At 47.8% G+C, this 11,399-nt stretch overlaps 1 protein-coding gene across 2 annotated transcripts in view; it reads left to right on the top strand.

Annotated features, from left to right (window-relative positions):
- The first annotated feature begins 1,169 nt into the window (after window positions 1-1,169).
- PPIF (peptidylprolyl isomerase F) overlaps window positions 1,170-11,399 on the top strand; it is a 37,418-nt gene continuing 27,188 nt past the window's right edge. Inside the window, exon 1 of one of the 2 annotated variants that reach the window (XM_029609494.1) lies at window positions 1,170-1,475. In XM_029609494.1, the coding sequence (XP_029465354.1) occupies window positions 1,281-1,475 (195 nt within the window). In that variant the 5' untranslated portion in view covers window positions 1,170-1,280. Of the gene's footprint in view, window positions 1,476-1,596; window positions 1,725-11,399 lie in introns of those variants that run through there. The other variant, XM_029609495.1, reaches the window with a different exon arrangement.

Here is an 11,399-nt window from a genome sequence, read left to right as displayed (position 1 = left end):
TACTTGCACTACAGGGAACCAGGCATCCAATATTCACCCAGCAGGACTCTGGTAATCATACCCCTATCATCTCCTTCCTTCCCGCTGGAAGGAGTAGGGCAGTGCTTCTTACCTGTGTGCACCTCCTATTCCAGCTCAGGCTGATGTTTGAAGGTGTGATGCCCTGTAATCTCCCAGGATTGGTTTCGGATGTCACATTGGCAGAATCAGTCACACACAACTAAAACGTGCTACACTCTTGTCAGTGAGGAGGGATGGGGGTGGGAGAAAAAGAATTATGTAAAATTTGGTTTGCTGTGCTGCAAACCTGAAAGTGTGCCATGAAATTAAAAAAAAAAAAAAGATTGAGACGGTAGAGAAAGACTGTTCTAGGATGCCTCCTCTCCAGTCCTGCCCTCAGCTAGGGCTGTCAGTAACAGCTCCAGTTCCTCTCTGTTCCTCCCCACTTGCTGCCGCATTGTCAGCTCCAGTCTCACCCTTCCCTGCCTGTGGGGAGAAGAGGTGAGGAGAAACCGTTGCAAACAATTGCAAGGAAGAAAACAATTCAACATTCAAATAACTTTATTGGCATGACAATTTTACGTATTGCCAAAGTAATATAAAGAATAATTAAAATAAAAGGGTAGGAAACATTACAAAATGGTAAATCAAGTAAAGGTACAAATTACAGAAAGTACACCTTCAGGCACATGTCTCAAGCTTTAATGTTGTTTTCTATTGTCCTTGGTCAAGTGTCAGTTCTGGTAGGTGACAGGCTACTGCATATTTTTATGCTCTAGCTGCTGTTTCTCCTTTTTTCCCCCTAGGATTATAAAGAGTTTTTCTTGTTTTGTAGGAAGTCTTGGATTTTCTCTGTTTGGTTTAGGAAATGTGCATCTCCTATGTCTTTGTATTTTGCACGGCACAAGAGGAAATGCATTGCATACAGAACCTTGTTTTCTTGGGGGTTCCAGTAAAGTTTTGTCTGCATCTTTCTAATCTGTGATTGTCTATTCTGTTCTTGGTAAGGGTCTGTTAGTTGCATTTGTGACTGAGATGAGGTATTCTGCTAGCTGTGTATAATTTCTGTGTGAAGATATTGCTTTATCTAGTCCCTCCCTGTTCGCCTAGAGGGGAGAAACTGGAGTAGTAATCAGAATAACATTGGCCAATAGATAGAGGGCGTGAGCTCTAACCTTCTGGGCGGGCGAATAAAAGTCAGGTAGGAAAGCAGGTTAGGTGTGCAAAAGGAAACAGGAGCGTGTGTCAGTTTTCTTTAGTAAAAGCCAGAAGTATAGAGCATGTTCTTGCTGAGTTGCCGCCTCCTAAGACAGTGCCAGGTGCGGGCACCCCTGCGTGGGGCGGTAACGCTGTCTCACAGAGCCTGCAGCAACAGTTTCCGGGAGAAAAGTCAGCAGAAGGGACCCTACCGGAACCCCATGGTCTACATGGACGTGTTCGCAGACGACCAGCGGCTGGGGCGCATCACCTTCGAGGTAAGGTGGCGGCGGCGGGAAGCTTTTGGCGCGGTCCGAGGCGGGCGCAGTGCAGAGGGCGGGCGCGCGCTGAGCCCAGCGGCACAGTGCGGGGGGGCTGTTGGTACCTGCCGCTCCGCTGGAGCCTCCTTGGGCAGCCGAGGACGTGGAAATAAAATTCCTGGTTTACACAGGCGCTGTAAGAGGCGGGTCAGCTGCGAAACATCCAAGCAGGAAGGAAAGAGACAGGCGATTATGGGGGCCAGAAAAGTAAGGAGCGACGCAGTGGGCTTGCTGCCTTTGTACCGTGCTCGACCTTTGCTGAGGTCAGAGCTGTCTGCTGAAAAGCACGAGCCCTGCCGCAGTACACGGGCCCGCTCGGTGCCAGTAAAAGACCTGGTTTTGATTCGGGGCTCAGGGCTTCTGCTCGCCAGATCGGTTGGGGGCTGTGGAGACGGCGTGCACAGCCCCTGAAAGAGGGGGTGGGGAAGCATCAGGGTCTTTACATGACCGGGCTTGCGGGGCAACCTTAGCTGAAATGTAGCTCATGCCGGTGACTCCCAACCGAGGCCGGTTCCGGCTAAACTGGAATTGCTAGGATCCGCCCCCCCCCCCCAAAAAAAACAAAAAACCCCAAACAAACCAAAAACTGAGTTCCCGGTCAGTGTTGACGTGTTGCATGTAGGCAGTATCTGCACGTCCCTCTGTGAAACGGAAAATGGGACAACGTTTGAGATCAGATTACCCAAAGCCTTGTGTACGTGTTAATTTCCTGCTTGCTCTACTTTTCTCTCTCATATTTACTTTCTGTTACAATGCAGCCCAAATCAGTAATAATGCACAATTGTGCAGGTAAATAATTTGATGTTTCCTACAGATATATTTTGTAGCCCGATGTCTTTATTTTAGGTGGTTTCTGAACTATATATACTTTTGGTAACTCAGCAAATGGAGTAATTTTAACTTTGTTGTAACCCAGTCAATAAGGTCTTCTGGGACACCCCATAGCCAACTAAACACTTGTTCTCATTGCTTATATATATATATATAATTTTTTTTTTATTTTTTTTTTTTGTGGTGGTGGGGAAACAAGTTGTTTCCCCTTCTCCTCTTGGAGAATTGCCTAGGCATTATGGGTTCTCTGAGTTCTTTTTTGCTTTTTTTGGTATGCATTGTAGTGCCAGGCACATCTTTCATAACCTAAAGTTCACCATAAACTACATTTGATATTTTATAAGATATTGATCCAGGAATGTTAATTTTGCTCTTGATAACATTCATAATTGTAAACTCTGATACACTTTAATCTGGTAAAAAATACACTGCTATCTCATTGTAGTATGGATAATTAACTTATTTTGGAGAGGAACATTCTTTTAATAGAATTGTAATAATTGCTTAAATAAGCTTTCTTCCCCCATTCTAGTGCAAGTAGGATTTTTGGTTCCATTTTGTCCAAGATCTCCGCTTTTACTTGAAATGTGGAGCAATGCAAGCCTGGATTCTGGCACCAAAAGGAGCATTATTTTTTTTAGCTTGGAAAAGCATTCAAGGAATTTTATTCTATTAATTATATAAAATGATTTGAATTATATTGTTTTACTCTACAAAAATGCAGTTGGAGTGATGTATAATGCCATTAGTGCCCTTCGTTTTTTAGATTTGCCTGTGTTTTATGTGCTTCCTGGAACTCATTCTGGTGGGGGATGGATGGATCCACAATTTCCTTTTTAATTGCAGGTTTCACCCGGAGTTTTATTATGGATGAAACTCTTGACAGCCCTCTGTTTTCCTTCAGCTGCTCATTCCTTCAGTGCTATTAAATTTAAAAAAGCTATCCTAAAATTGTACAAAGCCTTACACTTTAACAATAAGTTCAAAAACTTTAAGCCCAAAAAGTAAACAATTTCAAAACAGCATACTGAACGGAATGATCACCAGTTGAAGGGGTTACGTGATAACCATAGCAAACATTTGGCAAAGGAAATGGTTGAAAGCCCTTTTGTCTTTTAAAGGGGATGGGAATGAGTTTGCATTTTTGCCAGTGAGTGTTGCCAAAGAGTGTATATTTGTATCCATCCCCATTCCTCAGCCTCACGGGCTGTGCATACAGAGATTGCACATTCTATGACCAGAATTGCATAAGTCTGACAGCTTAAGGGTCTAATAACCATGGTTCTCGTGACACGTCCATGCCTATATGCATTTGAAGAATGTTCAATTTAATGAACACTCAGACAGTTATTCAAGTGGAATAATAAAGGCCACAGCTTTATTCATGAACCCTGACAAGCGTGTCTAACCTATGTACCTGAGCCCCTGTTAACACATAGCTACAAATATATCTGGTCTGGGCCTTTCAAGCAGCCCAATCCATGCAGGCAAGGCCGGCAGCCCTCCATGACCAGAGTCGCCCAGTCAGAAGAAGTAGGTCCGGACCTTACTGACAGCAGCCCCATGCAAGCAGGACTCGGCCCTCTAGGCCTGTGATATGGCTGAATCTGGGGTCACTAGTCTGACGCCACACCAGAGTCTAGAGCTCAGGTATCAGACTACCCCAGCCGTTCTAGCATAAACCTTATTACAGATGATGCCGTTCAAGCATGAGCCTTATTGCAGATGACCCTGTTCAACTTTAACCCCCCACACAGGGTCCAGGTAGCTTGCAGAGCTTGCTTGGGTTCCCCACACACCAAGTTGTGACCTTGATGTAATTACATTTATCCTGCTCTTATCATAGGTCCTTTATCTCTTTTATAGGCAGATCATGCCTATGTAGATGGGCAGATGCCAGTGGTCTAAACCAGGGTTGAGCAAACCTTTTGAGCCTCGGACCTCCTTCCATTCATATGATTTGTTGCCCCCCCCCCCCCCCTACCCACCATAGTTGGGTTATTATTTATATATATATATTGGGTGTGGGTGTATATATCAAAGTTTCTCACCAACCAGTCAGCTGTTGTTTTTTAGTCATCCTGAGAATGAAATCCATTTTGAAGTGGCAGAAAGGGGGAATATAAAATCAGTTATTGTGCATTAGTTGGGATTGGAGGGTGTGCACATATAACACACATGATCAGGCTCAATCAAAGCTGGATTAAGAAGTGGGAATGCGCGCACACACGTTGACCCTCACACATTCACATGCTTGCCGACACACATTGTCATGTTCTTTTCACGTGCTCTCTTATGCACATGCATGGTGACACACGTGCACACACACTTTCATACTGACTGACATACTCAGGCTGGGGCAGGGGGATGACTTGCTCCAGATGAGGAGGGTGAAGAATAGGTTGTTCCTGGAGGGGTTGTTTCTAGTGTGCACGTGTATGAGTTGCATGGGAGAGACGGGGATGAGAGGCATCAGTTGCTCAAGGGTGAGTGTGTGTTCATTCTTCTGGAATAACTGGGATGGCATAATTTTCCCTTTGGCAGGAGGAGGGAGTAAATTAAATGCTGGATGGGAGGTGTAGGGGAGGTGAACAGAGGAATGCTGGGCAGAGAGAGTTGGACAGGGGAGCCAGGGCTGTTGGAAGGGGCAGACAACCATTCAAAGTGCACTCTGTTAAGTCCAGAGGAGGGAAGGTACCAATGTCTGTCAGGAGGGCTTGGCACCAGGATTCCTGAACTTTGAGGCCCCAGTCCCCAATGCCAGCGAAACCCTCCAGACTACTCGGGGCCCCCATCCCAAAAACTGAAATGGGAAGATTCTGGAGAGGTAAGAGGCGCATGGGCTGCAGCTGATCTAGGGTTGCCAATTGATGTCAGGTTGACCAAGCAGACTGTGATCCAGTCCTGGCTTTATCCTGTTCCATGTAAAAGCCTAGCCTATAACTTCCAAGTTAAATGTGAACAGATCCGATGTGCAAACGGTTATCGGTATATAAAAAAAATGCCAAATAAATAAATCCCATTGCATGCAAGAATTTTGTAGTTATGATTGTGTCTGATTTCCCTGAAGTACAAATCTATGCATGCAATGGGCAAAACCAAGACTGAGTCAGTCTGTTGGCAACACGAAGTAGGCAGGCCAGAATTAGACCCTGTAGAAGCTCCCAAACATAAAAAAAAATAGCAGCAGTAGTAGCCTCGGCCTGCATGGCAACTTCTTACTGGCTAGGAAGAGGGTGGAGCTGGAGAAGACAACGGCAGAGGGCTGAGGCAAGAGAATGAGGTACAGAACAATGCAGGCTGTAGCATAAGCGGAGCAGCAGACAGTGCAGCGACAACCATTGTCAGAGGCCAGAGATGCTCTCATTCTGTGTAGGCCTGGAGGACCCTGGCAGCAGCACATGTACCTTGCAGTCAGGGCAGGCAATGAAGTTCAGCAGGCCCTGCCGCATCTCTCCGTCGTCAGCAGTGGACAGAGACCATCGCCAGCCGCATCAACGCATTTATGCCCATCCCGGTTGCACAAATTAGCACTCTGTGCCGGCGGCAGCAGCAGCCCTGTCTGAGCTGCAGCAGGGGAAGAGCTAGGAGTGGAGGGCTGCATTTGGAGTGAGAGGAACTATATAGGAGCCAGCAGCAGAGCAGCGATAGCAGCAGTGGAGTCGGCACGAGAAGCACGCGGTGAGGGCAGGCAAAGCGTGCTTCTTTATTTTCAGTTCTGCTGCATCACCAGATTGATTTTTAAGCCTGCTGATTGGTTCTTTAGATGCCCAGTCCTCCCCCCTCAATAGCACAGGGCTTGCTTGATCGGGCTTTACAATGTCCGGCTACCATTGTAACCGGACATTGTACAGCAAGCTTTAAAACCGGGCTGTCAGGTTCAGAACCTGTCAGTTGGTCACCCTAAACACAGCCCATTATTGGTGCTGCCATTTTAAGTGATATGAAAGGTAAGGGTAGTAGTGTAAAAAGTAGATGAATAACATTGCTGCTTTTTATGTAACATCTATCCGAGGGGGCAGGAAGCAGATACTTACACACTTGAGGCCTCATGCTGGGAACTTTGGCTCTTGGAATTCCCCACGAGGAAATCGCCCATGAGGTGAATATCTGTTCCAAGAGGTTACGTCGCCCAATCCCTAGATCAGGGCATCTATAATCTTGCTGGGATTCAGCGCTTATGTTTGAGTACAGTTCTGGTTATCCGGTTTTAATCAAGTTTTTCAATAGTTTGTCCACAGTGGCTTTTGAAGAAAATACACCCCTGCAGTGACCTCAGCCCTTCAGTATCTAAGGTGACATCCCCTTTGAAACCTGACTCAGTCTCCGTCTGCTAGCAGGGGAGCACATAACCCGATTGTTCTCCCTTACAGGCCGATACAGTAAAGCGCGGCCGCGGTTACCCTGCTTCTAACCCACTTCTAACTCACAATTTGGCCGCGTAAGTCCAACCCGCGATTCACTATCCCTTTTAACTCATCCTTACTGCTGCTTTAAATCAACCGGTAACCCCTTTCCGCCCGCAGCATGTATATGAGATGTATATGCTCCGATTAGCTATTCCCTCCCATACAGCAATGTGCGCCCCGATTATCTCCTTTTTAACCTGCAGTTTTGCCGCGCGTTTAACCTGCTAACTTACCGCCTACCCTTACCCCTGCGTTAGTGTGGAGCGTCAGGTCAGAGAGACGAAGGTTCATGGGCAAACGACCCCCTCACCCCCCGGGACCCTTACCCTGGCATCAGTGTGGTGTGACAGCAATAGGCAGGCTCCGGTCAAAATCCCCCCCCCCCTTCTGAAGCAAGGCGCAGGGTGAAAATCGGCTCGACGTCATTAAAACATAAGTAAACTTACTGCATATGAATTTTCTTTGAACAGTCCTCTCTCTCCCCTCCTCCCGAGGCGCGCACTGCGGCTCCCCTGGCTCCCGGGGGCAGCCGGCGGCGAAAGTGAATGAATGCACGACCGTACGCGGCGGGAGCCGGCGGGCGTGCATTCATCCAGGCGGAGGGAGCCGGCGGCGAAAGCGGCTTCCAGCAGCCCCTGCCGGCGAAGGTGAATGAATGCAATTTGGGCGCTCAAGGCAGTGCATTAGCGAATGCCGACGCCAAACGTTGTGACGTCACGCCTTGAGTGACCAAATTGCACGCACAGGCGCACATTCATTCACCTTAGCCGGCGGGGGCTGCTGGAAGCCGCTTTCACGCCGGCTGCCCCCGGGAGGCAGGGGAGCCGCAGTACGCGCCTTGGGAGGAGGAGAGAGAGGACTGTTCAAAGAAAATTCACATGCAGTAAGTTTACTTTTATTACACTTTATTCACTTTTGTTTTAATTTTCACCCTGCCTTGCTTCGGGAGGGGGGGGGGGAGAAGACTCTCAATCCCCCCTGGTACCTGTCATTTCAAACGTCATTTGAAATGACAGGTACCAGCGCACCCAGGATACTGTATAGGCGCTGTATAGCACTCTGTACAGTAAAATGGATTGCGCGGGCCTAACGCTTCATGGACGCTTCTCGGACGCAGCTTGCATTTGCAAGCTATTTCAATACAGTATCGAGCGGTAGGTGATCCGAACTGTGCGTGCAGCAACCGCGGGTGCGCCCGGCCGTAACGCACCTCTTCCTACCGCTCCTTACTGTATTGGCCTGTTAATTTGGAACAAAGGGGGACGTTCTCACATGGTGGAAACTGGCTGCTGAGCTCTGATAAGAGGGCTGCATCAGAAAGCAGTAAGCCAGCATACATCCCTGCTTTATTAAACAAGCATGGGGGTGGGGATGATGAGCTGAGCCTGTACAGCTGAATGCTGCAAGGGCGGAACATCACCCATAATGTTTGAAATTCACAGGAAAGGGCGGGCGGGATCTCCCACTCAAACAATAGAATTATAGAGGATCTGCAGGAAGGTTCCTGGAGGCAGCTCGCTCTAGGCTCCCTGCTTTCAAAGGGTCACGCCAGTTGGAGACCCCCCACTGTAGGAAAAGTAGGAAACAGGATAGCTTTCCTAGCCTCATGGTTTAATTGTGACCAGTGGCAAAAAAAACCCCAAAAACTCTAGGACTTATGACTTCTCTCAGAAAGCACCCAGAGGCAGATAATCAACGACTCCCCAGTTAGAATGTACTCTGAGTCCCTTGTTTGAAATAAGAGGTGCACCTCCCTGGTGCCGCCTTAACACAGGCACACCACACCTCTTGTCCCCCTCTCCAGTGAGCGCTGACTCCTTAACCAAAACCAAGGTTTATTCTTTGAAACACAACATAACCTGTAATCTTTAACTGTGAACCATCACAACAGTGGAAAATGTAGGCCACAGCTTTTAAAATGAACTATAAAGTATAACCGAACCAACAAACTTACACTAAAGCACACTCGCCACAGAGAAGGTTTTTTTTCTTTTCTGCTAACCACTTTCTGTTTCATCATTATTCACTTATTATTTTCCCACCACCTTGCCCTTCGTCAAGCTGTGCTGTGCAAGATGTTCGGGGCTGGCACAGCCGTACTATGCTGCTCCCGCCATTTGTTGTTGTTCCACCACCCCGAGGCCAGCCAGACCTCTGCCTGCGCTGGATCCCGGTCTTGGGGTTTGTTTATTTATTCTTGCCTTTATATTGTGCTTTCCTACTTGGGGGCTACTCATGTACTAAACATTGATGCCTGCCACCAGCCCAGTGGCTCCTGGGTACCCTCATTTAGTCTTCCTTGTGGCTGGTGAGTTGCTGCCGCAGGAGGGACCAGTAATCACTCATTAGGGCACATCCCTTTTTAGGATTCTATTTGGGCCTCTATTGCTGTTTGAATGTTTGTTTAAATTAAAAATTTCCCATCCTACATCCATTAAGTGGACCCATCCTGTCTGAACAGAGCTTTACGTTGAGCTGTCAGCTCCGCATGTTGAATTCTCCATCTTCCTAGTTCCTTCACATATAAACCCACCTCTCTATTTGCATTCTTTCTGCTTTTTTTTCTATTCCTCATCTGCTTCTGGCTCCTTTCCATACGAATCTAGGGATGATTTGAGACCAGCAGATAATCCATGCTCTGCAACTTTGCTCTAGTCAGTGTCAAATCTCTCCTTATTGCTATAATCAGGTTGACCCCTTTTTGTGCCACCAAATCATTTCCCCCTGGCCTCCTGCCATAGCCTGGAAATCAGCTGATCCCATTTCATACCTCTTTGCCCCAACCTTCTTATGACTGCTTTTTCTGTGGGAATGCCCACACCCAGCGTTTTTGCCGTTCTCTTTCTTGCCCAATGTACAAATGAGTGACCTACAGTCCCACGCCATCTTTGGCCGCTGTTTACTTGCCATTCTTTTTCCTGCCACGCTAAGATAAGATAAAACTGATGATAGATATTCATTGCCAATACCCCCCGCCCCTTAACATACCATTTAAACCTGTTTGATGTCCAGCGCCCAGTTTGCTGTATCTGTTCATCCTCCAAAGCTAATTCCCCAGCCAGCGATGTGACATCCCCCTCCCCCCAGTCCTAAACAAACGTGTGCCGTATAAGTTGGGATTCTCACCTGCAGCCTCAAGGCACTTTACTGTGAAAGCACAGACCCATCTTTGTGCTTAAGGACAGGCCTCCTATCTCTGGTCTCTTTACATATTCCTCCACTGCTCAAACTGGGCATAATGCTGTCTCTTACGCCCTGCACAGTAACAACTTGCAGCTCTCTCTCTCATCTCTTTTTGATTGTTGCAGCCACATCTCTACCTGATCCTCCCATATCTCACATCTGCAATTGCTAAGGCTGGACCATGCTTTGTAGACCAGGCCTCAGGCACCACTTCGCTAACTCTAAATGCATCAGAAAAACATGATCAGGAACGCTGTCCCGAATAACTTCACCTCATAGCTATCCCATGACACCTGACACAGGGCCTCTGTCATTTTCGTCAATATTCCTACTGTTATAGACCTCCAAGCTGATATTTATGCACTCCTTCCCCCTTGCTCTGCACCTTCATAGCTTTCAGGACCTACCCAACCAGAGCTGGGCTACTGAATGCCCAGGCCAGCCCCAACCTTGGTGCTTGTGGCCACCTACCATTGTTCTCCCACCCCAGGGGTCCCAATAGCTAGGAGTTGAGACCTCTATGCCTAATACACACTAGGGCATGAAGCCCAAGGAGCAGTGGCTGTGTTTTATCTTATCTTACCGTGGCAGGAAAAAGAATGGCAAGTGAACATCGGCCAAAGATGGTGTGGACTGTAGGAACATCCATGGTAAATTATCTTAAAGCTCTGCCACTGCACCAGCTTGCAGAATGTCACTTTAAACAAAAGCAAGGTGAAAAAGGCTGCTATCCCTTACTACAGGCTTGCTTCCTTTCACTACTGGAGTAAGCATGCTAGAGCCTGGGTAATGCATAGAGCTACAGGTATTTGCTGGTTCATGCAAAGTAGGACCCTGCACTTTGTATCAGCATCCTCCTGCCCCTTGATCACAGCCCAAATCAGGAGAGCCTATAAATGCACCACAAATGCCCCCAGGTCTATCACATATGAGAACCACAGCTTTTGCTTCCAAGATTTGCCTCTGCATACCTGCCGCCCCCACAGGATCCATGGGGCTGGCAATCTTAACTGCCACAGGGAGCCCAAGAGCTTGCACTCTGTAGCAGCAAGCAAATCCTCCAGGGAAGAGAGAAGGCAGCTATGGGGGAGGGGAGAAGAGAAGCTCTATAGCTAAGCAAAACAAGAGGCACAGCTTTAAACCCAGTACAGGGCCTGGGGAGGAGAAAAGAAGGGCTGAGCCAGCTTCTTCCTGCCCTCTTATCCTCCACCCTGGCTTCCTGCTTCACTGATCCCTGATCCAATGGGATCATGTCCCTGACAGGAAGGGGGGCTGGCCCGGGATGCATGGGAGTGATCTCCCCTCATTCTTGGACCGCATGGGACTGGTGCAGCAGCACGGAAGCCACGGTTACTTATAGTGTCCTTGCAGGTTGCTCGGCACCGGGCATTCATTCATACTGTTTGGTGCAATTCTAATTGACTAGCTGGCAGTTTTGTTTGCTTATCATATCCTTTGA

The sequence above is a fragment of the Rhinatrema bivittatum genome, chromosome 7, assembly GCF_901001135.1.
Source record: "Rhinatrema bivittatum chromosome 7, aRhiBiv1.1, whole genome shotgun sequence".
NCBI lineage: Eukaryota > Metazoa > Chordata > Amphibia > Gymnophiona > Rhinatrematidae > Rhinatrema > Rhinatrema bivittatum.
The sequence above is the reverse complement of the archived record's forward strand: the minus strand, read 5'-3'. Positions and strand labels throughout refer to the sequence as shown.